The sequence below is a fragment of the Psammomys obesus genome, unplaced genomic scaffold, assembly GCF_907164565.1.
Source record: "Psammomys obesus unplaced genomic scaffold, mPsaObe1.curated_primary_1811, whole genome shotgun sequence".
Taxonomy (NCBI): domain Eukaryota; kingdom Metazoa; phylum Chordata; class Mammalia; order Rodentia; family Muridae; genus Psammomys; species Psammomys obesus.
In genome coordinates, this window is record NW_026592890.1 from 24,786,324 (window position 1) to 24,813,498 (window position 27,175).

Genomic DNA, 27,175 nt, shown 5'->3' on the forward strand with positions numbered 1-27,175 from the left:
AGAAGACCCAGAACTGGTTGGGGAGCAGGAATTGACATTTGTATCTTTAGGCATAAAGACAATAACCTGAGATGTTCTAATATCAAAATATTTTATGAGGAACCATGGGTGTTCCAGTATTTACATAAATATTGTTATGTGCCAGGTGTGATGGTGTGTGCCTACCGTCCCAGCACTCAGGAAGTGAAGACAGGGGGATTGCTAAATTAAGGCCATTGTGGCCTCGAAAGCATTCCTAAGCCAGCCTGGGCTATATTGTGAAACGAAACAATAATGAAGAAAAGTATTAAGTTTGCTGAGTGAACACTCATAAATACAAACAAGAAATCAAGAACTTAAGAGAGAAATATTGCAAGGAGTTCAAGGACAGCTTGGGACACAGACTGAAGCCCTGTCTCAGAGAGTGATTTTCCCAGGATCTTTCATAATGGCATTATTTAATAGGGTTAACATAGCATATTGTGGTACTTCTTAACTGAGTGTCTTACAAGTTAGGCTTTAAGGTTGTACATTTAGGCAATATCTTAAGGTAGTAAGACGTTTGCCTTAGGTTTGTTGTAGTCTTAGTTTTTACAAGTAATAAAACTTGGCCCTAGAACAGGTAAAATGCCTCATCTTAGGCTTCTTTATATGTGGCAGAGGAGATCACCTGTCTAACTTTTCAGCATTTTTGTACAAAACGAATCAACATTTGGAAAACAATTCTGGAAGGCTACAACATTAAAGCCACTGTTTTGTTTGTGAATGTGAATTCTCAGAGTGGATAAGTTTTATTTACATTTGTGATCTCTCTTCTTAGACTGTTTCAAACACTTAATTTTTAGTTTGTTTCTGTGCTGTGCCTCCACAAGGATTCTGATTGATTTTTGATTAATGATGTCTGTAGTTTGTGTTTGCCAGGCACCGTGGTGAATGTAGAAGATTCTGAGTCCCTACCTTTGAGGAACTCCTAAATGGACGAAAAACATGGCTTTTAAAACAAAAGCTGTATTTCAATGCTATCATTGACAAAATATCACCCAAATCCCAAGTCGTGATTTAGAAAAATCTATAGTAATTCTCATTTGTCCAGAGAAGTGCCTTCAAATAAGACTTCCTGCAGTATGAACATGCAGCTCTTGAAATAAATGTCCACACGTGGACTTACGTGAGCTACGGTCTTCTTCTGTCCCAGGGGCTGGCAAAAGCTAATCAGCCATTACACAGAACCATTACAGCAGGCATGATCCCAAATAGGTCAGTCAGCCCCCGATGGTTTAGAGTTGAAAATACATTGTACAGTAATTTCAGTAACCTTCTTTTCCTTCCTTATAACATTGCAGTTTGGACCAGAAAATCCCTTTAGAACACAGCAAATGGCTGCTCCTAGAAATATGCTTTCTGGATACGCCGAGCCAGCACATATCAATGACTTCATGTTTGAACAGCAAAGAAGAACATTTGCCACTTACGGTAAGGTGATGATAGAACTCAAACAGTTGTAAGTTCGGCTTTATTAATAGCTTGAGTAATGTGTGCCGTGACTGGTTTTGTCTTCTTGCTTCCTAAATTTATTCTTCTAGATTTCATCAAAGAGGCAATGTACCTTATTATGCATTCCTATAAATACTGAATGGGAAGTATCCTGGAATATTGAGCTTTTCTATTAAATCCTGTGATTTTTTTTCTCAGTACTGAAAATAATCTGTGGTCCTTCTGTCAGAATGTTCCTTGTCACTACATTCAGTAATGAACATGTGTTATTAAATCTTTATCACATACAGATTATTATTAAGTTGTTAATGAAAATACAGCGTGAAAAATTACATTCATCATCCTATATACTATTTAACTTATTCTGTTTCTCAAATCTTATTTTTTAAATATTTTCTCTTGATTACTAAAGAATATTAGCCAGTATATAGTAACAAATCCATAATATAAAGTAACTATATTCTCTCATCAAATGTCAGACTAGGGGGTTTTTTCTGTGCCCACTCTAGCTCCCACATAATGAGATGGAGACATGTTAACATTTATAATAAGCTTCAGGCACCATGACTGGGCAGATATCAATCTATTCTAACTCAGCTATGCTAGTCAGACCTACTTCCCAGCCATGGACCCTGTTAGCTGTCCTCTAGTCTCGTCCTTGCCACCTCTGCTCCACCTTGTCCCCATGGTGACTCCTCCACAGCGACCTCCTCCTCATGGCATGGCAGCCTTGCCCTCCTCTCTATATTATTAGGTTATATATCACTGTGGCACGTGTGCAGTCACAGTGGAAAGTACAGACCAGCTGGGAATGTAGCTCAGGCGATTGACTGCTGGCCTAGCATGAACGAGGCCCTGGTTCAGTCACCAGCACAACATAACCCAGGTAATATAGTCATGTATGCCTGTAGTCTTAGTTCCAAGAAGAACGGGCCTAGGAATCTTTAGTTCAAGGTCATTCTTGGGTACATAGTTTAGGCCAACCTGGGCTGCATGAGATCCTGTCTCAAAGACAGCAACCAAAAGGACTACATACTACTAAAACCATCATAAAAGACTGCATAGACACCTCTAGTCCAATAAAATGGTTACAGATTCACTTTGTACCCATTGCTTCTTTACGGAGTCCATTGTAAGCCTATAGTGAAGTGTGACACATTGAAAAGTGTATCATGAGGGATGGGGATATGGCTCAGTGAAGAATACTGGCTGCATGTCTGGACAGTGGCGGTACACACCTTTAATCTCAGTACTCGGGAGGGAAGCAGAGACGGGTGGATCTCTGTGAGTTTGAGGCCAGGCTGGTCTACATAGCTAGTTCTAGGACAGCCAGCACTACACAGAGACACTCTGTCTGGGCGAAGGGTTGGGGGATGCTGGCTGCTCTTCACAGAGGGCATGGGTTCAATTTCCAGTACCTACATGGTCGTTCACAACTGTCTGTAACTGTATCTTCCAGGGGTCTCAAAGCCCTCTTCTCTGTAGTCCCAGGCGCTCACATGATGCATAGACATGCACGCAGGCAAAGCACCCCCAACAAAACCAAAAACTTGTGAATTTATATATTCTAGCCGCCACTAAGAGAGAGTTAAAGTTTTTGTTTTCATAGATTTTAGGTGGCCATATATAATAATTTAGATAGGTTAAGTCTCCTTTTAAAACAAAGCAAGATTAAAATAATAGTAATAAGTTATGTGTATATTGACTCCACTCTCCAATTCTGGATAGCAAGAATAGCATTTACAAGACAAGTTTGCTTTAGTTTGGGAATGGACTTATTTGAAAATATGGTGTTTGTATGCCTTTAATCTCAGCTCTTGGAAGGCAGAGGCAGTGGGTATCTGTCAGTTCAAGAACAGCCTGGTCTAGATAATAAGTTCCAGGACCTCCTATAGAGAGCTCTATAGGCCCTGTCTCTAGATAGATAGATAGATAGATAGATAGATAGATAGATAGATAGATAGATAGATAGATAGATAGATAGACAGAGAAAATAAAAGGGCCATTATGTGTTGCCTCTACCTGGAGGTAGCAGTGGGCTAGGGCAAAGGCTGTACTAGTTAGGGGGTTAAAGACAGACATAAAAAGTAAGAGTGTAGCTATAGTATATGAAGCAGCCTGGAAACCAAAAGAACAGATAGGTCTAACCTGACTTACGGTCGAGACGCCTAGGCTATGCACTATGAAGTTTTCACTCGTATACAAAGAATAAATATAGGTTTCATGTTACTGCCCCTCATTTGTAAAGTACTAGAGAAGAGCCTTCCTTACATCCTGTGCCACTGTTATCTGTGTGAGACGGGGCTAAGAAGATGACACATAGATTCAGTTTTACCTGAGCAGCATCTCCTAGCTCTGAGGTAAAGAACAAACATTAGTCCTACTATCTCAGTAAGTGACTCCGGGTTGATTTATACTCCACAACGCATTGTGTTTATGCTGGACCCAACCTGTGGAGTCCTTACCAGTGAAACTAGTGTCATTTACTCTGGTAGCCCAATTCCTTGCTTTATCGTTGAGCTTTTAGCTCCTGTTGTTGACGACATCTCTCCTGCTCTAGTACGTGGTGTCTGTGTAAACTCTCTCTTCCTGTTTGCTTCCTTTCCTTCCTGAGTTCCTAGCCTGGTTTATTGCTGATCTTAGAGGGAGGAGGAGGCTTCCCATAAGGGCTCTTCCCATTGTTTGACTTTCACTCAGAGTTTTCTGTTCACCAGTCTTAGGAATGAGAGAGTAGAATTTTAAGTAAATGCCATTAGTCTCATCATAGTCATTAACATGCATTCATCATGTTAATATCAATTAACATTTTTAGAAATTAAAGTCTGCTAGAATACTTTCTGTAAAAAATCCTTGAAATACTAGATTTCAAGTTGGTTCCATTTTGCAATAGTAAAAATGCAATTTGTGTGTTATACAGCAAGATGATTCTTAAAATATAGTAGTGAATATTCTTATGTATAAAGCTTACTTTATTATTGTTTTCATAAATAAATTTCCAAAGTAGATCAAAGACTGTGTGTTTTTAAATTCATGGCACATTATCAAGTTGTTTTTGAAGAAGTTTATTCCAACATGTGATAAACATGAAGGCCATGTACAAAAGCTGTACTTTTACCCAGGACATGTGTGATTGATTTTTTTTTTCTTTGTCATATGATAATCAAAATTAGTATGTCTCTATTTCACTTTGATTTTCTGTGCTAGTAATTAAATTGAAAGTTTTTATGTATATTTTTAAGTAATCCTTTGCAAATTGTTGTTTCTTTTGATTCACCTACAATAACTAATTTTTTATAACCAAAGGGTATAATAATACAATTAGTGTTACAACCATTTTAAGTATGACTACCAAAAGGGAAAAACGTTAACAACAACTCCATTGAAAAGGCAAAATGGAAAATAGGCTTCAGAAAGATATGTGAGCATACTTAAAACAACAATGAAAGGTATATTAAATTTTTGAGATACAGATAACAGATAATAGAAAACTACTTGAGCTGAGATCCTATAGTGTTCGACTTAGGTCTTGTCCTATCGCTGGTGGTTTATGGTAGGGTACGTGTCTAGATGTTCTGGTCTACCTTGTTTGTGAAAGGAAGATTCTGCAACCTCCTCATCACCTGGCGTGCAGGGCAACTGAGGGGATGGTGGAAGTGCTGAGGGAAGATTCTAACGCAGGGCCTAAAGTCTTTCCTAGGGACCAAGACTGGCCAGTTGAGCCGGGAACTGGTACTTACACAGAACAAGGATGACCAGAAACACCATCCCTGTTCCCCTGCAATGCCATGAAGTACCATTCATATAAACACAAAGCTCATTTTCATTGTACTTTTGCTACGTTTTTATGCCAGAAGTGGAAGCTTTGAAACATAGGACTGTGTGGGTCTGAATTCTGCATAAGCCTCATAAAAGTCTCCTTAAAGAATCTGGCTCACAGGGCTGGAGAAGCGGCTCAGTTCGAGGTGAAGGCTCATAGCTACAAAAGTCACGTGCTTTGTGTGCCGAGCATCCCAAATACACTGTGTGCTGTGGGCCGCTGTGGTCTCAGTGGCCCCAGAGAACCTAGGAAGAGAACATCTACCCACATGCGCTCACAGTAGAGCTTCCCCACGCCCAGCACCCACTTAATAAATGCTTGGAAACAATCAGCCCTCATAATAACCCAGTGAATTACAGAAAGAAAGCCAGATCATCAGTTAGTCTGTAGCTCACAATCTTTTTTTAATATCAAAGATTATAAAAAGTCTTTTATTATCACATAGTTCATGTACAAACATTATAGTTCTTCAATATTCTCTTGGATCTTGAAGCTTCTTTTCCATTTTGAGTTTCCAATGTAGTTTGCTATTTTTCCTCTTGGGAATCATTCTTGAAATGGTTGTAATCCTAATTCTATCATTACACCCCTAAGAACCTAAAGTAAGTCATGATATTTGAGCCTGTGGTTTCAGAGATTATACTCCAATGTCACTTTTCTGACCTCAAGTCTTTCCTCTGGCTAAGAACATATTTTACTGGTGGAAAGGAGAGAAAACTATATGCAAATGACCTAATATCCAGACGGTTGGTTCTATTCTGATATATTGTAAGGATGAATTGAACTCCTGTATCCTTGGCCTGTTTTAAAGGAATACTTCATAACAAATCTCTTTTATGTTTCCCCGAAGAAATTCCTTTTGCTCTGCACCCGCAAAAATAAAAATAAATGTTAAATCTATCCCCTGGTATGCCCTTTAAAAAGTACAGTTCTGCTTTTCATGATTGTTGACATGGACTATAGGACATAGACTGATGATCTGGCTCACTTTCATGAATGTTACTTTATTATGAAGAATAATTTTAGCAAAAATGTATTATAATAGCACATCATCTTGAAACAAATCTAATTTGAATGTGGGTAATGAGTATGTTTGTTTCTTTGGTTCCCTTTGGCCAGTGAAGACCATTAGTACATGCAGCTATGGACTATGTGACTGATTGAAGGGTTGCTTTTAAGAATTGTGGTTTAAGACTGGAGACTGCCCTTACTAAGAAGGATATTTTCCAAGCAATAGCTATGTAGTATCTTATAAATACAATACAATAGTATATTATATATAACTTTCTCATTCTGTTTCTTTATCAGTTTAATAATTAATGCTGTACCTGTAATATCGATTAACAGAAGGAAAAGGAAATAGCTCTTAACTTTCTGAACACATAGTACACCTGTTTTCTTAAGCTCCAAAAGAATTTGAAGCTGAACTTTGAATTCACAGCTAGAAATGCTCTTGGTGCTACAATGATTGTTACGTTCGTCCTATGGAATACTGCTTCCTCTTCTCAAATCTTTCTTGGTTCAGTCTGACATGGGGCTTAAGCATTTATAAATAGATATGGAACCAAGAAAGGAAGGCCTAGCCCTTAGGGACACTTTTTTGTTCTCTGGAAAGGGGACTATGAAGTGGGTGTTGATGGGCAGTTACAGCAAAGCTGAAGGAGAGGAGCCAGTCATTTGTGCCTTTTGCTTTCAGGCTATGCACTGGACCCCTCACTGGATAACCATCAAGTGTCTGCTAAGTATATTGGCTCTGTGGAAGAGGCTGAGAAGAATCAAGGTAAGATACCCAGAGCAGATATTTATAAGTATGACTTGGCTGTCATCAATCAGTAGGTGAAGCGAGCATTTTGTTTAGCTCCTGATTTTTTTTAAGTTGAAGAAATAGAAAGATACAGGCTACAGCAGGGAAGTGTGGAACTCTTTTCGACTCACTCTGGCCACTTGAGCTGCTCAGTCTCATCGGGAAGGTGGTGGTGTGGCCTGAAAACTTGGCACCATGCCAACCTCTACAACTCATTCTTTCAATTAATGGATAGGTAACTTTGACAATTGGCCTTGCAACTGTCAAGCCACATTTTAACAGAAAACGTTCTGTACTAGATGTCTGTTCAAATAATTATGACAAATTGCTAAATAGCAGATTTTCAATATCTTTTAATACATATTTATGTTCAAATTCACTTAGTACTTAGAATAAAACAAGCCATTATAACCCAAAGGCCACCTTTATTCAAAGCTCCTCAGAATATTGGAGTCTTATTTATAAAATGCTGTTAAAATAAAATGTACTAATTACGCAAGGATAATCCCTTATTATGAGTGTGTGAATTAGTATTGAAGTAGAATTTTAATTCTTTGTTGTAACAAGCAGCCCAATGGAAACTGCTTTGAGTTCATATAGATGGTCTGTTTTCTTTCAGTTACACCTCTTCCCCTAAATATATAACTAGATTCTGAGCTTGTGATATGACACTCAAACATTTCTTGACATTTAGTGGGTGCAAACAGTATTCAGCCTTCACCTACTGATGAAATCAAAATAAGAAACATCATACTTTGTTAATTCTGTTTAAGGTTGATGATATTAGAGACCGAGTTTAGACTGACATCATGTGGAAGCCATGCATCATACATCATATGGTATTGTGGGAGTAATACCAGATTCTATGAAACATTGTTTAATTTGTACTGTTGTATACACAGAAAGTGAAAATAAATTATTGAGCATTTGCTGTAGTTCCATTTTTAAATGATAAATTACAGTTTATTTTTGTTTTCAGTGTTGCTGTATCTTGCTGGTCATGATGATACACACCTATAATCCCAGCTAAAGCTACTATAGGCTACATGAGACCTGGTCTCTGAGAACAAAGCAGAAAGGCCCCCAGTACTGGTTTTTGATTGATTAAGAAGGCGCCTGGACTGAGCAGCTCCTCAGCTCCCCCTCTTCCCCCAGCTTCTGTCATCAGTCTTTCAAAGCCCAAGACTAGCAACCTGGTGGGGTGCCTTATTTCCCGGGTCTCCTGTCAAGTGGCAGCTGTTCTCTCACTCCTTCTGAAGCGAACAATAATACATTTAATAAATAATAATAAGTCTCTCTCTCTTTGTCGGCAAGAATATGGCAGATTCAGGCATTTTACGTTTAGTTGCTTAGACTCGCTGTAACCATATAAAGTCATCTGTGCTGGTATTTCAGAAGAAAACAGGCTTGCTTACTTACAGCTTATGTTTGTTGTTAATGTAGGTTTAACTGTATTTGAAACTGGTCAGAAGAAAACAGAAAAAAGGAAAAAGTTCAAAGAAAATGATGCATCTAATATTGATGGTTTCTTGGGACCGTGGGCAAAATATGTGGATGAAAAAGATGTAGCGAAACCTTCAGAAGTAAGCTTTGATGTTTTCATTGTCAGTTCCAATGTGTACTGTGTCTCTACCAATCATATCTGTGTTGATAAATGTGAGATTTCCCTTGAGAACCCATGACTCATCAGAATTTCTCAGCCTTAGCTGACTGAGAAAATATAATCTTTACAATATTTGTTTACCTTTTTTGTTTTCTGTTGTTTTCCCCTATGCTCTTTTGCCTAATGTAGAATATGGAACCATTTTTTTTTTTTAAATAAAACTGCCCTTACTAATGCTCATAAATTGCCCTGCTTGCTGTCCTTCGATCCCTAACAGACTGTCACGACAGAGTCAGCCTTGCTGTCATCTGGAATTAGTAATAGTCTTTACTTACTAATTTGTTTTAAATTTTTTCAGTTTTATCCTTTGTTTTTTAAAAGATTCCTGTGAAGTTTATAAAATAAAACTACAGAATTCTTCCCCACCTCTGTAACCCACTGTCTCTGAAATGAGGCACTGTTCCAGGTTCTGGAACACAGTGATAGACAAGATCAAGAAAACTTTGTCCTTATAAAGCTTATATTCTAGCTGTGCCTTACATCTGTATAGCATAGTGGCATGTATGTTCTGCTCTCTTCCTTTAGATTTTACTTCTACACTGGTTTATGATAGATATGGATTTGCTGTTTTGCTGTCTTCTCTTTCCAGATATCTCTAAAAATATTGGTCTAAAATCCATAATTGTTGCTCTTGACATTGTAAAAGCAACTCACTGAAAACAACACTGTGTTCTAAAACTCATTATCCTTACTGATACCAGATTTTCTGACGGCCTGGCTTTTCATTTGCATAATTAGCATAACGTGTTACATTTATTTCTAGGTGTAACAGAAGTGTATGTTTAAAAATACTGTTGAGCATGTGTTTGATGTCATCTTGTGATCTGTTTAAGAGGTAGTCATCGCTGGTTGTGGAAGAGTTGCCATTGCTGTCCTAGGAGACATATTTGTGAACCTCATTATAAAGAATATATAACCAACAGTGCGCATGATGAGATTTTCAGACACTCATTTTGAAGTTCACTTCTTTGCTTCCTTAGGAAGAACAAAAGGAGTTGGATGAAATCACGGCGAAGAGGCAGAAAAAAGGCAAGCAGGAAGAAGAGAAGCCTGGGGAGGAGAAGACAATCCTACATGGTAAGATGGTTTTCAGACATCTTTACTTTAATGAAAATCTGTTATGTTTTTTTTTTTTTTTTCTCATTTCATATAATACCAGTTGCTCTTACTGTTGGCTGCTGTTATGTAACCATATATCAAAAACAGTTTCCATCCTACAGAAATCAGCACAGACTTTATACCACTAAAGGGGGAATGTAACATGATTAAAGATAAGCACAGATCATTTTTGTTTAACTATCAGTGGATTTTTCTTTTTTTAATGAGTAAAGAAGAGTGGTCCATAAGTCCTTTCCTGGGTACGTCAGCCACTTAAGTCTATTTTCAGTCCAGGCCAGATCCTTCAGTACATTCACCTATAAAGAACAGACTGTCTGTATGAGTAAATTAGAGGTCACTAGACATATAAACACACTGTAGTGTATGTGTTCATAAAGAGTTGCTACGGTTAGGAAATTACGTGCTGATGGCCAAAGAGAATGAATGCTTCAGTACTGATGTGGTGCTTGGTCCTTAGTCTTCAGGAAGTCCAGTGGTTTCACAAACTTCAATTTTATGTCCAAGGACTCTGGTTAGTGAGTGCTGTGATGTTTAAAACCATAAGCACCATAAGCGGAAGCTGGCCCCATTTACTGAGCACCGAGCCTGGGACAGGCATGCTGCCAGCTGCTTTAGGTATACAGTGTTATTTAAGTCAGCTGCTTAAATTTTTTTCCACTCATGACTCCTTTACACCTGAGAGATATGTCTGACTTGGGTATGTATAGCAGTGGCAGGTATGTAAAACCGGTGTACAATTTAAACATTTACCTGATATTAAAGAAATTAAAAAAAAATTGTATATAAATTTACCATTCTTTAAAGAGTCAAACAGGTTTTCATACTAGTGAAATCAATGTTCTTATTGATTTTTACATAAGAACTAAATCTTGGTTGAATATTTGATACTTCGGGAGGTAGAAAGCATTTTAATGTTTTTCCAACTTGATCAATATTTTGATTTTATGGTCAGCAGTCTGAGAACACCACTTTGCATGAATACAGAGTACAAAATGGCAGACGAATATTTAGGGCCGTTTCAGAGGTTGTTGGAAATTCTGTCCTAATTCCAAGCCAGAACTCATTTAGTAATTTTTAATGAAACTGAAACCTACGCAAATAGCAGCTTTTTAAATCAGACAAAGGTATACTACTTGGATGCATACATGCCCAGGATGGTGGCAGGAAAATCGAAAGTCTTGGTTTTCCCAAATTCCATCATCACATGTCTAGAACAGCACAAAGCTGTGTCATACAGTCGTCCGTCTTACATCTGAGCTGAGGGTCCGTAAGCAGTGCTGGTGTTACAGCAGTGGCAGCACGCCACCCATGCAACTTTTCCTGCAAAATTTGCAGTGAGAACGGGGAAAGGCAGATGTAAAGGAGGCCCACAGGTGAAAAGTGGGAAGATGAAAAAACAGAGCGCTCACACTTGCTCTTTGTTGGCTCCCTTCTTGGCCTGTGTTGCCCCCAGTTCTGTAACATTGACTCAAGAGACTTAAGTATCCTCTTTTCTTCCTTCATTGTGATTAGATTGCAGTGAAGTCTTTATCACTGACGTGTGTCACTGAGTGAGAGAACTGTGGGTCCTATTAAAGGTCTCCTACCTCTTGGGTGTTTAGAAATTCTAAATTACTACCTCCCGTTGCAATGATAGCCAGAATTCCAGGAGCTTAATTTGAGCCAGACCATGATCTTAATAAGGACAGTATACCTGAGAATTTGTTACTATTTTAAGAATACAGATTTCATGACTATGGTTTATGCTTATTTGTGGCTTTCTTTTGACATTTTATTCTAGTTAAAGAAATGTACGACTATCAAGGCAGGTCCTACCTTCACATACCTCAGGATGTTGGTGTTAATCTAAGGTCATCTGTGCCACCTGAAAAATGTTACCTACCAAAAAAACAAATTCATATGTGGTCTGGACACACAAAGGTAAGACAGTTGAGTGTTCCCAATATAAAACACAGAAGGAAGCCAGTGCAGAGTTTTAGCTGTTGACACAGGGAAGGTAGACAGAATAGGAGCATCAGATTCAGGTAAATGCGAGCTAGGCTTTGGAAACGCCTCATGGAATAGTGGCTCATCAGTCTGCAAGGCTATCCAGGTTGGCCATGACCTAAGCTTTATGGGTCAGTGTCCATCCCTCATACTGTCGCTTGTTCGTTTTCCCACAAGTTCCTACTGCCATCTGCTTCTTCTTGGCACCACACAGTGAATAATGGGCAGATGGTACCCAGCCTCAGGAATGTTGCTGTGGCTCCTGGGTTATTACACAGCAGAGAGTAGATGTCCCTTGCTGTCTAGGCCAAGGTAGTATTTAAAATAATGCAAAATGAGGTATTTGCAAACTTAAGAGGCTGATGTCTTTGTTGTCTGCACTATTCCAGCTGTTAATTTCCAGGTCTTTGCCAAGACCAAGGAAATAAGGGAAAGAAGTAGGCATGTAACAGTCTGACTGGCTCAGATAAGGAAGTGAATCGGAAGTTTTTAAAATAAAAAGCCTTCAATAGCTTGGTATTGAGATAAGGCCTCCTGGAACACTGATGAAGGCTATTCTAAAACATGATGTTTGGAATAAAGAAAAATGGCAAATTAGGTTGCTTGTGGGATACTGTCTTTTGAATGCAGCAGGGCAATGACGTGATGCCTCTTTCCAGGGTGTCAGTGCAGTCAGGCTGTTTCCTCTCTCTGGACATTTGTTGCTGTCGTGTTCCATGGACTGTAAAATTAAGGTGAGTTTTCAGTAACCCGGGGAGAGTGCTATAGAACCAGTGCTATGGTTCAGTCTGTTTGATTAGTCATAAATAAATATGTGGTTGTTAGGCAATTAGAGGCTAATTATTTTCTGTTAAGCCCTATGGATGTAGCTATTTGTGGACTGCTTCCAAACTTGTACATTCAGACATGGCTCTGTGGTCCAATTGGCTGGACTCTTTTTAAAGCTCAGACAACTGATTAGGATATAATCCAATCACTTTGGCATTGGGCACATAAATATTGAATCAGGAATAATGCATTTTTTATAGAGGTTATGGATATGTAACTGAGTTTGTTTGTTGCTCAGACTGGCTGAGTAGACAGTCTAATTTATTTTATCCTTCCCCTTTGAACACTGGACACCAACCAGTAGTGCCCTCAGCCCTCTCCTGCTCCTGGTGCTCTCAGGAAGCCCCATCTGAACCTTCCTCCCAGCTGCAGAGTGACAGGAGCGGCAAGCTGTTATTCTTGCAACTCAGTGCAAAGAAAACTTCTTTGAAACCTTAAGTTTTAAAGAATAGTTGGTATGGTAGTGTCTCTTCTGTGTCCAGATCATTGTGGTAGCTCAATAAATACTAACCCTGTAGTATTCTTGTGGCTTGGACAGTGACATTGGTAAGGCTTTAGACTTTTTAAGTATTGATGAGTACTATCAGTATATAAAGCCACTGCTTTTAGTGGGAGCAGCCATTCAGGCATTAGTCTATAATAGAAACAGTTTGCCTTTAATTAAAACAGTTTCCCAGAAAATCCCTAATTTTCTTTAACTTTCACTTTATACATTGAAATTATGATCCTCCCTTGGATCAAGAGATAAAACATAAAGTTGAATGTAGCTCAGGTAGACATTTATCAGGTACCTGTTGCGGACAGAGGGATTATACTATCAAAGGTTTGAAAGTATGGACTCTTCCTGGGAATGATCATCTCAGGTTGCTCACATGACACAGGCAGGCACAGGAGCCGGTTCTAGCTTTACAAGAAGCATGCCTTTGCAGGAAGGCCAAGGAAAGGGGTGGGGACTGTGGGGAGAGGGACAGGGAGAGTAGAGCATGCTTTGGGAGAGTGAAGACAATGAATCAGCATGATGTATGCTGAAACCTATAGCAGTTTTGTGGCTGTCAGAGCTTAAAATATTTGAAAAAAATAATAATTACAGTCCGAAGCAAGGGCGTAGGGCCCAGAGGTTCTTGCCTGGCATGTATGGAACATGAGGCTTCTCTCTGGTTGGCATTAGGTGGCCAGAAAATGCTTTCAGTCTTAGAGCACAGCAACATTGTCAGGGTAACTTGAGGTAGACAAAAGCAGCACTAGTTTTGAAATCTTTGTATTTATCTGCTTTAGCAATGATTAGAATTATGAGCCATTGATACTACTTTCATACAGATTATGTACATTAACCAGAAAAGATTTTTTAAAAACACTTTTCAATATTAAAGTGACTCGTAACAGCAATCCTAATACATTTAATTCCTTTAAAAACTGTTCCTCATAGAAAAATACATAAAATATAAAAGAAAAAAAACAATAAGAAATGGAAGTACTCAGATAAACTCCCTCTGTAGCTAAATCTTCTTGGTGCTTTGATGTAAAAACCTCTTCAAGTATAAAAAATATGTTTGTATATAATCTGTGTCCCAAAAATATAACAGACCGGCAAACTAACCAGTACTTACCAATTAAATCCACTGTGCCCACAGGATGTGTATACACACACACATACATACAGCTAGCAAATAACTATTGTTACTGATAAAGACTTGTATTAAAGTTGATACCCCAGGGCTAGGGCCTTCGCTCACTGGCAGAGCACGTTCTTAGTATACATGAGGCCCTGGGTTCAATTTCCAACGCCATAAAGAAACAGTTAATATTTTCATTTTTTTTTTTTCTCCAGCTATGGGAAGTTTATGGAGACCGGCGCTGTCTGAGAACATTTATTGGTAATATTTCTTTTTCTCTCTGTCTATAAATCTGTTTAGAAAAGCTTTTGCAAGAAAGATAACATCATCAGCAGTAATTTTACTGCCCTGATGTGAAGGAAGTATTCATAGACCTGAGCTGAGTCATAAAGAAATAAATCTCTCTCGGTTTGCAGAGAGGACTAGGAGGTGAGTGAGAATGGTGGAAACACAAATGTCATGAGAAAGTGTGCTGCGTTGGGGGCCACGTGACATAACGATTGCCAGCATATAGGAGAGGGACAAGTGTGGCTGAAAATAGAAAGGGAACCAAGGCCTGGAGAACCAGTCATGCCACTAATGAAAGAGACTGTATCCTAATGGCAGTGAAGAGCCATTTAACAGCCCTTACTAGAAGTAATGTGATTGGAAGTGTACACAGATTATGTGGCAATATGGAGGACACTTTGATAGGTAGTAAGAAAATAAACTATACAGTTATTTTATTAGTCTCTATTAAAAATGGTGAGAGTTTGACAAAAGCACAGAGACAGAAAAAGAATGTAATGAGATTCGGTAACAGGAGTGATGGATGGCAGGGACCGTGGATGACCCCAGGTAGCCAGGTGAATGGTAGTGACTGCCCTCCAGCAAGGGAGGGGGCAGAGGTCTGAGCTTGTATAGCTGAGCAGCCTGTGAAGACAGCCAGTAAGCAGCAGCCATAGGTGAAGCTTTAGGACGAGGTTGGGAGCTAGCAGCTGGAACATAAAAAATGTGATTGAGGAAACTCCTTAAAGATAAGAAGTGGACTAAAAGGAGGATAGGCTGTGTGCCAGAGTAGCCTTTCTGACAAAGACTTTTCTGTCCTTGTCGCTTCTCATTACTTTTTCCAAATTTAACTGTACCACATTGACGTGCTGTGGCTCACAGTGGCTCTGTTTTTAGATTAAAGTGGGAGTCTGTTCTCCCATGCTGTGCTAAGGGTACGGTGGTATGGGTGATCTGTGCAGATAGATACTGAGATGCCACCCCAGCACACCCCTAGGGCAACAGTTAACTGTCTGAAGGGGAATAAAATGCCCCTCAGATACAGCGGGTTTGCTCTCCATCGGCCTCACCAGAATATTGCCAGAATATTCGGGGGGTGAAGGGGAGACTGGAATTCTCTACAAATAGCTACTCTGCAGAGGGGCTCTAGTTGCCATGCGCGTTGCCATGGCTCATATGCTGCACCGCACCCGCCTGACTGGAGTTCTGTGGTGGAGGTGGTTCCAGGATGTAGCCCATGGTTGACAGTTGGAGCCAGGCACATTTTGTGAAGTTATTTGTGTCCTGGTCATGGTGAAAAATGGGATTTTTCTGCTTTTCTTATCTACATTTTATTTGTCTCAAAACTTGGAGAAGATTTATTGGCCTGCAAGGTTGACGTCCAAGTAAAGTATGATCGGTGCCTTGAAGTTAATTTAGTATCGGAATACCATCTTCTAGAAAATGCAGCTAACATCATAGTTTTCAGTCAATGTCTATGAAATTGAGTAATGTCATCACAGAAATATACAATTACTGAATAAGGGCTATAATTTCCTGGACTTGAGGTTTGGGACACTTTGTTTTTACTTCTAGCATGGTGAGGAAACTGGAAGTGAGCCTCAAATCTCAGCTTTGTTTCTTTCATGAGCAATAATCAGAACTTTAGCTCTCAGTAAATGCATCAGCATGCACATTGCATACTAAAAGATCCTGGGCCGCGGTGGTAATCCCAGCAGGAGGGGAGGCAGGCAAATCAGCATGGTCTACAAAGCGTGCTCCAAGACAGCCAGGGCTATCCAGAGAAATCCTGTCATGAAAAAACAAAACAGACAAACAAACAGAAAAAGATACTACAACAAAATTTTTTTTAAGTAGATGTTTTCTCTTGATCCTTGCGGAAGTGTAAGGCATCAGAGCCACCTGCATCTACAAGGAAGGGAAACAGTCACCCTTAAGCCTCAGGCAGTTGGGGTTGGGGATCCTGACCACAGCGTCCTTGACACCCCTGTCTAACTTCTCTTGGAGTGCTCACGCAGAGACAGCTCCTGACCATAGCTTCTGTTGGCTCCGCCTCTAGGTCACAGTAAAGCTGTGAGAGACATCTGCTTCAACACCGCAGGAACACAGTTCCTCAGCGCAGCCTACGACAGGTACCTTAAGCTTTGGGACACTGAGACAGGTGAGTGTGCGTTACTCTCCTGGGCTAGCATTCCTGTGTGGACCCTAACACCGGCCCTGTGGTGAAATGATGCCTCCTCCAGCTGCCAGCTCTCAGTATTGGAACAGCTGATAGCACCATGTACATGTAGACTGGAGCTCATCCTTACAGCCTGGGAAGCACTTTTCTCACCTCTGTGGATACACGGCAAACACTGATAGACAGACAAGCGCACGCTGTTCTGTACACCAGCTGACTGATCTCTCTATTTCCCCGCATCTCCCACTGCAGTGCATTGCACAGACCAAAAGCAAAACTTAGTTCAGTTACCCACGGTAGATCCGACCTCACATAGACCAGTCAGTTTGCCTGCATTGGTATTTGTGGTTTTGTATTTTATAGTGTTAGAAAGTTAGGAGGCGTGAAGGTACATGGCCTTTCAGGAGGCTGAGGCAGGAAGATATGAGTTCAAGGCCAGCCTGGGCTGCCGAGTAAGACCCAGTCTGAAAATAAAGTCAAGTTTAATGATAATAAAGAATATTTAGTGGACATTGACTATGCTGAGGATATATGTAAATGTATGTATGCATATATGCATATATAATTTGATTGTAACACACCCATAGAGGTGGGTGGTAGTCTTACATTACAGATGAGGAACCTGGCACTAAAGGTATATTTCTCAGGAGCACACATCTAAGTAAGCGGCAAGTTGGATTCAAACTGTAGCAACATAGAAAAACAAAGAAAAAAGTCATGATAGACAGGCATGCATTAGGTAGTTAAAGGGCACAGGCCTAAATAGTACCAGAAAATAGACTGAGGAAGACCCTACAGAAAAGCCAAGTCTAAATTTCCTAACTTGAGTCCAGCCTAGCTCCCTCCCCTTGCTGGCGGCCATTCTTCGTTCTGGCTGCACGTTGGTGGCACCTGGAGAAGCTCAGAGTCACTCCTGCCTGGGCTCCACCTCCCCTTCTTATGTGATTGGTGCAGTATATGGACTAGGGGCTTCTCCAGTGTCCCCAAGGCTGAGAGGCACCCATCCTACAGCTCTTAAAAATTAAGATATGCCAAAAGCATAAAGTGCACAGGGGTTCAGCGATGTTAATGCCACTGAGATCAAGGCTTATAGCATTCCAGCCTCCAGGGCCCTTTCCTGGTCTGCACCCTCTCCCAGCAGCCACAGGAACAGCTGTCACCACAGATCCTGTGCCTGCTCTTAAACTTGGAGATAGAATCGCGCAGTATTTTCTCTTTATTTCTAACTCATCACTCAGCTGGACATGATGAGTTACTCTCATGGCTTGTATCAGTAATGTTCTCTGTTGCTCAAAATAGTCCTCTGCACTGATGTACTTAGAATGTTTCTCCAGAACTGCTGGTACATTACTTTTGGTGTGTGTGTGTGTGTGTGTGTGTGTGTGTGTGTGTGTGTGTACACATACATATGTACGTGTGTGTACACATCCACCTTACTGCCTTGATGTAGGGTCTCACTAAACTGAAAGCTTAACAGTTTCTCCACACTGGCTAACCAGCAAGCTCCCAGGATTCCTGTCTCTGCCCTCAGTGCTGGGTTTACGGACATACACAGCCATGCCTGGCTGTTGACATGATTGCTGGTGATTCTTCTCAAGTCCTCACACTTGCACAGAAAGCATGGTTATCACCTGAGGCCTCTCCCCAGCTCCTAAAAATGATGTTTGTAATCATAAAAAAATCTATGAAAAGTATCAATGTAGTGGCTTTAAGAGCAAGCAAGCTGCCCTTCCTCAGAATTCAGTAAGGGCTGGCTGCTCAATAGATCTTCATGCCGTTGTCATCCCTCGGGAGTGAAACTTATGTTTCTTGTTTAATTTGACTCTTCGGTTTAGGACAGTGTATATCAAGATTTACCAACCGCAAAGTGCCCTACTGTGTCAAGTTCAATCCCGACGAAGATAAGCAGAATCTCTTTGTGGCTGGGATGTCTGATAAAAAGATCGTGCAGGTAAGTCTTTCTTCAGTCCATCTGTCGGGATTGGAGCTTCAGATTGTGTTGTGAAGAGAGCAGGACGGTCACGTGGTTGATGTCTGCTCCTTTGAGGGTCCATCCATGTCGTGCTTAGAGGGAAGCAGTCAGTTCATAAACCAGGGTGCTTAGAGTCTTTAGGTTCCAAGGTGTGTTTTGCTGGTTTTCATGAGTCCTCTTACCTCTGTGCCTTCCCTCTCATTGCTACACAGTGGGACATTCGCAGTGGAGAGGTCGTTCAGGAATATGACCGGCATTTGGGAGCTGTCAACACTATTGTTTTTGTTGATGAGAATCGAAGATTTGTGAGTACATCTGATGATAAGAGCCTACGAGTTTGGGAATGGTGAGTTTTCATCAGTAAAAAAAATCTTTTATGAAACAACAATTAAAAAACTATAGCCAAAGCCTGATAATGTGCAGCTATTTGCATACTTTTCCAGCCAAAGTGTTTTAATTATTTAAGTACCCCGACAGTTTGGAAATTGAGAACTAATATTTATACTATCCTTCACAGTCTTTGGAGAATCTCCCCAAAGATTTGAACTGGGTTTTTGTCATTGTTGTTGTTTATTTTTGTTTTTTGTGGTCATGATAACTGTTAACTGTCATATCTCACGTTCTTCTTTAAAATTTTTAAATGAATTATATGTAATTTATTTATGTGCATTGATGTGAGGGTGTTTAAATCCCCTGGAACTGGAGTTACAGACAGTTGTGAGCTGCCATGTTTGTTACTGGGAATAGAACCAGGAAGAACAGCCAGTGCTTTTGACCACTGAACCATCTCTCCAGCTCTTTTTTAAATTTCTATTTATTATTTTTGGATTCGTATGTGTGTAAGTGTTGGCGTGTGTTTCGCTGCACATGTGTAGAGTCAAAAGACAACTCTCAGGGGTCAGTGCTCCTATCACTGGGGTTTCTAGAGATCAAACTCGGGTCATCAAGTTTGCACAGCAGCACTGTTACCCACCGAGTCATCCTGCCAGCTCCCTCTCAGTCCTTCTTAGATGTCTTACTCATCTTTGGCAGGCAAGTTGTCGGATGTCTGGCTACATTTGGTTTTGTGCGGGTCACACATAAAGATCCTGGACTGAGAACAAATCCAAAGAAAATACCAATGTGGTTAGCTCTCGGTTTTCTTAATGTCTGCTTTGTAATCATCCATGCTTTAAGTTGCCTCGTATCATCAGCTTTCAACATTTTGCTTGTTGAATATAATCAGAATATATTGACTATTTTTTTCCTTTTCAAGAAAAAAGTTTTTCTAAAGTAAAAAAAAAAAAAAATTCTTCAGCTGGTTTCATTATTTGTCATGATAGTTTTATGATTTATTTGCAAAGAAATAAGTGATGATGGTTCTTATTAAAATCAGTTCTTGGGTGGAACCCGGCTTGATTTTATAGTCACAGAGCACAGCTCAGTGGAGACCACTGCCTAGCCAGGACTAGAGCGTTCACCTCCCCCCCCCCCCCCCAGAAGCTGCACTTTAAAAGAAAGCAAGGCCTTGAACCACAGCCAGCGGTTCCCTCCTCAGCCTGCCTCTCAAGGAGAGCCAGACAGGCTCTCAGTACCGTCAAGATAATTGAGCGCATCTCAGGTTCAGTGCAACTGGCAACTTCCGTACCATCGCTGTACTGTTGCAGATCATCCCCAAGGACACTGACTGGATTTTGTATCTAATCTTAACATTTAGCCTCATTCACCCTTACCGTTCATGGTTTAAAACTACGGTCTTCACAAATGCTGAATCTTAGGCCTAGAGATTGAGCGCAGTGGGAGAGCGCCGGCCTAGCATGTGCAAGGCCCCAAGCTCCATTCAAAGTGAAAGAAAGGAAGGGGGGGGGGCTTTCAGAGAATGTGATGTGAACGCGAAGTTTGGATGGTTTGGGGTGTGTACATATGCTGTATGCACACACGTGTGGGTGATGTATGCAAAGGCCAGAAAAGGACGTCAGGTGTCTTCCTCTATCTCACACTCATGCCTCGCTATTACAGAGGTGCTAGGGATTTGAACTCCGGTCCTCACGCCTACACAACAAGCACTCTTAGGCCCTGAGCCACCTCCCCAGTCATCAGAAGTCCGTACTGGTCCAGTCATTAGTGGAGATACAGTGGTGGAGCTAGTGCGTCCAAACGGCAGTCACCAAGATAAACATTTTATGTGGACTCTGACGTGATGTGCAGAGCAGCCTTATGTGTGGTGGGCTCTTTCTTTTTTCATATAAGGAAGCTAACAAAGCTTAAGGTTTGCCTAAGGTTACATAGGACACGAAAATGTCAAAAGTCAAACTGCAGGTCCCACTGATTTCACAACTTGAGTTTGTGGCTACACGGGGTGGGGGAGGGAAAGATGGGGAGACTTGTAGGGAGAAGGTAATTCGCTTCTGCTTAGTGGAGAGCAAAGCAGCTCATCACCCCAGATCTCTCTGCCTGAGAGTAACTGCTGGTTACCCTGATGCCAGCACGGGGGGAGGGAGCCCTGAGCACAGAGACTCCCCAGGGGCAGGACGCTCCCAGCACTGGGGCCTCTGCACAGGAGGAGATTTTCCAAACTTAACTATCCGCTGCCTCGTTGTGGCATAGCACCGTGATAAAGGAAAAGAACCAGCTGCTTGCTACTCCAGAGGATGCAGGTTCCATTCCCACCACCCACGTGGCAGCTCAGAACACCCTGTACACCTCCAGTTCTGGGGCATCTGATGCCTTCTGACTTCCACAGTCACCCAGCACACATACGGTGTTCAGCCATACATGTAAATATGACACCCATACACATGAAAAGAAAGACTTAAAACAACCAGGGGAGGCTGGGCTTTCTTCAGCAGTGCTGTACAGGCAAGGCGGTAGCGTAGTTGAGCAGGAGAAGGGGGGGATGGCAGATACCAGCAGCTGTGGCCTGTGAGTCAGCCAAAAGCTTGTCAGCAGGCATAGGGGTTGGTTGCTCTGAGGGTTTTATTTTTTTCTTTCAACCAAAGATGTTTATTTTGGTGAAATATTTTTAAAGGAAATTTACAGAAATTGATAAACATCGCTAGTTACCTTTTGTTTTTAAAATGCCACAGACTCATTAACTTTCACTAAGCTCATTTCCAAACCAGATTATCTGAAATCGGTTCCAACCCTGTTATATTGAGTTACAGGGTCTAATGAAGTTTCACTGTGCCTAGCAGGCATTTTTGCCAGAACTAGTGAGGTTCCAGAGGTAGCCCAGATTCAGTTCCTGTTCTAGCTCAGTGGTTCTCAGCCTTCCTAATGAGACCCTTTAATACAAGTCCTCACATTGTAGAGATCCCCAATATAAAATTATTTGTTGCTACTTCATTCCTGTAACTTCGTTACTGTTGTGAGTCATGATATAAATCTCTGATATGCGGGAGATCCGATATGTGACCCCGCGAAGGGCTGTTCAGCCCCCGAAGGGGTTGTATCCACAGGTTGAGGACCACTGTTCTAGCTTATTTACCAAATACTAAGACTTCCTGAAATAGGACCCTGGAACTTTTTTGCTATGTCTACTAAAGATGTGAACCTACAGTATGGTTGGTTAATTTAGAAAGTGCTCTTGTTCCAATCCGTGTTATAAAATTCAGTACCTACTAGTGACAGATACGAAGGTGGGGAACATGAATCTTTTTTAAAAACTGAGCCTTCATAGACTTGGGTCATTTAGAAAGATGCATTTCACTGCGCTTAGAAATGTGAGTCCTGGGAGCAGGCAAATGTCACTTCCCTGGCTGCAACAGAAGTCTTTTTCCTCTAGTCATTTGTTCCTTCTAGAGGTGTTTTGGATAACCTAAGAGAGAAATCTGAACCTGAGGCAAAGTATAATTATTTTCTAATTCAGCAAATTACTTCCCAGTTAAGCAAAGTATTGAAACTCGAATCATACCATAATTTGAAATTGTTCTTCGCCTCATAGTGTTTCATCAGATTACAATACTCCACACAAACACTGTGGATCCCGTAGGAAGCAGCATCAAAACTCCTCCCCGAATTACCAAATAACTTTTATTATGAAAAATAATGAAAATGAAACAGTACTTAGTATAACTGGTTCTCAATTTAAGTGAAAACTTTTGAGTTTTGTTTTGTATTCAGGCGTTTTTATCATGAAGTTTTTGCTGTTCTGTAGTTTGCCTTTTGTCCTGTACTATACACTGTGGAAATGCTTTATATGTAAACTGTAAATAGGCTTGCTACAAGCACTTAAACTCGGTGGCCTGGGTCGTTATTTCTGGGCAGATAAAACCAGCACACGCCGATCCCTGCAGCCCTGCCTGTCGTCCTGCTCACTGCTGGGCTTTTTAACATTCCACGTGCTCACGAGGGAATGAGGGAAGGTTGGCGGGCAGGTAATAGCATTCCTCATAGGCTTGCTGAAGCATCTTGTTGCTGCCTTTTAAGCTGACTTCATCATTAAAGAATAGTAATACAAGGGCCAAAGGTCAATAGTTAGAAAATACAACTTCTGACACTAATATAATTTTCATGGAAAGTCATTTTTGAAATAAAAGCTTTTTAGTAGTACACGCCACCCTGGAAGTTTAATGAAAAGGCAAGTTGCTGTTACACGGGTACATTTGGGCAATTCTTCTAAAAGTGCCTTTGTGAACTACTCATTCTGATCTGTATGCTCTTTTCAACCTTTAGGGATATCCCTGTGGATTTTAAGTACATAGCGGAGCCCAGCATGCACTCAATGCCTGCGGTGACTTTGTCTCCCAATGGTGAGTTGGCACACAGAACGTGCTCCGAGATGCAGAGTAATTGCTGGACTCACAAGAACTGGGGCGCTCCACTTAGGGGGAGTCAGTGTGCCGCCATCCTTGTGTAAGGAAACCTTCTCAATATTAGGAGTGGTTACTGGGTTTCCTGTGTGAATCACCCCTCCCACTCTCTTGTTTAGGAAAAATAAAAGAATAGGTGATTTATAGTTGACATTTTGGATTTCTGACAGTTGGGGGTTTTTGTTGTTGTTGTTGTTTCTTTTTAATGATTTCCCTTCCAACACAAATCAGGCTCAATATATCGTTTAATAGGCACTTTTCTTTCAAGGGAATAGGAAATGTTGGTCTGTCTCTTCAAAATGAGAACAGTTTAGCAATTTACATATAAAAGATTCTTTAAAGCAGTTTTATGATCCTGTCTGACACTGAGAAGTTAGTTCTCATGCCCATTTGTGTAGATTTTTGAATGTGGTAACGCTAGGTCACACAGTGTGCTGCTTGGTCAGTGAACCCACCCGCATCACACTTGTAAATAAACGTTAAGAAATGTTTCACGCTTCCTCTAAAATATGCCAATTTTTGCATTTTACAGGGAAATGGCTAGCATGCCAGTCAATGGATAACCAGATCTTAATTTTTGGAGCACAGAACAGATTCAGATTAAATAAGAAGAAAATTTTTAAGGGCCATATGGTAGCAGGCTATGCTTGCCAGGTGGACTTCTCACCGGACATGAGGTAAGTTGAAGTCTTCAGACTCGCATATGATGGCGTGTAGAGTAGCACTCCAATAACAGTGCTCCACGAGTCACTGTGACTGTAGTCGCGTGACAACTGTGGCTTCAAAATGACAGAACAGTCATAAAGTCAAGAACACGTTCAGAAAATTGGATTTTGCTTTTTTGTAGGGTCTTCCTCAATCTCTTTTCTGATATTACTTAGGCTGTGCCCTTTATCCGCCTACCTGACGCACTCCTGTCTAAAACAACATGACTTTTTTCTCTCTCATCCCCATGGCTGAGTGGATGCCAGAGCTCTGCATCACAGATTTGAATGGAGCTTCATATATTGTCTACAGATTCGTCTACACTGAAAACTGAAATGTAGCTTTTTGGATATTTCTAGGTCACAATTAGTGAGATTTTTTTATTCGTTTCCCTACTCTTAGCTAAAGATACACAGGTTGAAGAACTCAGATAGCCTTGCGTCTTTGTATCTTTAGCGTGGTAATTAGGCCTCAGATGCCTGCCTATGACTCAGTCTTCAACGTGTTCAATCATATTGAGGCAACAGATGTGTAAAAGTTCCTGCAGTCCAGCGTGCCTACCATGTTCCCTGGCTATATGTGATGCTGGTTCCCCTGTGCAGTCTGCCTGTCTAGAGACATCCAGGCTCCTCGGTGACAAAGAGATTTCTAGCTCTTAGACTGGCAGCTTACTGGGGGGAGGGGCGGGAGGGGTTCAGCCACAGACTGCCTCATTCATTGATTCTTCTGAGTATTTCTTACGGTAAAGGGATAAGCTCCCTTCACTTTTTCACCAGCTTAAGGTGTATGAATAATTAAGGTTGGTTTTCATTCTGTTGCAGCTACGTGATTTCAGGAGACGGAAATGGAAAGTTAAACATTTGGGACTGGAAGACCACCAAACTCTACAGTCGCTTTAAAGCCCATGACAAAGTGTGCATAGGCGCAGTATGGCATCCCCATGAGACATCCAAGGTCATCACGTGTGGTTGGGATGGCCTCATTAAATTGTGGGATTAGCGGGATTAGTCCTTTCACTGTCTGGGATCATTTTTGATCCAGTGTTATATTTAACTATTTAATTATTAAAATGTGTTGGATGACAGTTTGATGTATAGCTAATCTTTTTATATTTGGCCTTTTGCAGTCGGCCTGTTTTTGTTAAGAGCTTTGTATATTTGCTTCAGATAAGTTCATTGGCAACTTCATTTTGTTCCTTATAGATGTTATTTATATGAAGAATGACAATTGACTATGTGACAAGTAGCTTTTGTTGGCAGGCAGTTTGCATTTATTCCTGTGATGTCATTAAGAGGATTTTGGGGTCAAAAAAAAATGCCTATTGGATATGAGATCCTACAGGAAGTGATGTAACTAATGACTAAGAAAGGTACCAGGTACTTAGCAACCCAACCAAAGTGGCAGTAGAGGGAAGGAATTATATCGTGTGATTTATAGAGGAAGGCTGAAACCACCCAGAAGTACTGTTTCTATGATTTTCACTGAATCAAGTTCTAGTCTTTTGCGAGTTCCATTATTTTTTATGGCCTGTGTTGAATATTTTTACTTGTAAATAGTGACCTTCATTGGCTGCAGCATTCCTCTAATTATTAAACAATGTAAAATTAACAAGCAGTCCTCCCCAGTTTCCTCCTTGTCTCTTCCTGGGCAGGGTGAGCAGAACGTGAGGTTTTCTCTGAAGGTTGAGACAATGAGCAGCCAAGGCTTTGCGTTTTCCTTGTAATCACTGTCAGTAAGGGCCTGGCCGCACTCTCAGAAACCGAGGTGTCTAGGGCTCTGCTCCCACATCGCTACTCATTGTAATGAACTCCCTCTGGCCAGAGCATGAAGGCATAATCCAAAATACCACTTGAAGTCACTTTTTGTCTTTTAAGATTACTCTGATTTTGCTTGTGAATACGAACAGTAAAACTTCTGAAAGTTAGAAAAAAAAATAAATTTCTTTCCAGATCTTAGGTTTGAGAGGCAGGAACCATTTTTCCCACTTTTTAAATCACATGTTGAACATTGCACTGCCAAGCCATTGCCATTTCTATGTCTTCCAGGAAGGGTGGCCTGTAGGAGGAAAGATTCCATACACAACTTCTCTGTCATCCCTAACACTGTCTTAACAAATGTGAATTACTGAAATGTGTATGGTAAGAGAAAGACTTCAACAGCAGTATTGCATGTTACGAATCATAATTTTGGAATCTCAATTTCTCTTATTATGCTTTTGACTGTTTCTAAACAAAGTTACTGTACATAAAAGTTTTCTCTTTTTGAAAAGATCCTATTTTTGAATAAAGTATTCTTTTTGTAGAAAGTGCTATTGAAATGTCCATTGTGTCCTTTTTGTCTTAAGTCTGTGGGGATACCAATCAAACCATCTTCATATGTAAATGGTCATATAGAAAGAAATGATGTGTAGAGGTGGGAGGAGTGGGTTTACTGTGGTAATGGTTTGTTCTAATCACGTGATCAGACACAGCCAGCCCCTTGAAGCATGCAGGGTCTACAGACAGGCAGGTTCCTTCCAGCACAGAAAACCTAAAAGCTCACTACTGCTCATTGCAAGCGCTTACATTCTGTGCTTCCTCCTGGCTGCAAGCTTTTTGTCACACCCAGGACAGCGTTGCTCCCGAAAAGTTAGGTGTGTTGAACGGAGGTAAAAGATTCAGCTGAATGAATGTTTAAACACTGATGGACTGTTTTGCCATAAGTAAGGAACCCATTTTAAGACAGAGAACAGGAAGTATGGTCAAACAAACTCTGAGGAAAAACGTTTTAATTTTTGTGTGTTTTGAGACAGTCTCATGTACTCAGGCTGGCCTCAAATGCACCATGTAGCCAAACATGTATTTGTATTGGTTCTCCTCCCTCTACCTGGCACATGCCAGGATTATAGGCATGTACCAAATCCGGCAGGAAGTGACCCTTGAGAACCACAGTGTGGGGCTGTCCATCAACCTTCAAGTGT

At 40.8% G+C, this 27,175-nt stretch overlaps 1 protein-coding gene across 1 annotated transcript in view; it reads left to right on the forward strand.

Annotated features, from left to right (window-relative positions):
* Cdc40 (cell division cycle 40) overlaps positions 1 to 26,519 on the forward strand; it is a 49,348-nt gene extending 22,829 nt beyond the window's left edge. The window contains exons 3-15 of the mRNA XM_055616185.1: positions 1,323 to 1,452; positions 6,987 to 7,070; positions 8,538 to 8,677; positions 9,738 to 9,834; positions 11,657 to 11,796; positions 12,522 to 12,596; positions 14,519 to 14,564; positions 16,630 to 16,731; positions 18,585 to 18,700; positions 18,934 to 19,067; positions 23,375 to 23,451; positions 24,044 to 24,188; positions 25,038 to 26,519. Of these exons, the coding sequence (XP_055472160.1) occupies positions 1,323 to 1,452; positions 6,987 to 7,070; positions 8,538 to 8,677; positions 9,738 to 9,834; positions 11,657 to 11,796; positions 12,522 to 12,596; positions 14,519 to 14,564; positions 16,630 to 16,731; positions 18,585 to 18,700; positions 18,934 to 19,067; positions 23,375 to 23,451; positions 24,044 to 24,188; positions 25,038 to 25,215 (1,464 nt within the window). The 3' untranslated portion in view covers positions 25,216 to 26,519. The remainder of the gene's footprint in view (positions 1 to 1,322; positions 1,453 to 6,986; positions 7,071 to 8,537; positions 8,678 to 9,737; positions 9,835 to 11,656; positions 11,797 to 12,521; positions 12,597 to 14,518; positions 14,565 to 16,629; positions 16,732 to 18,584; positions 18,701 to 18,933; positions 19,068 to 23,374; positions 23,452 to 24,043; positions 24,189 to 25,037) is intronic.
* The last annotated feature ends 656 nt before the right edge of the window (positions 26,520 to 27,175 follow it).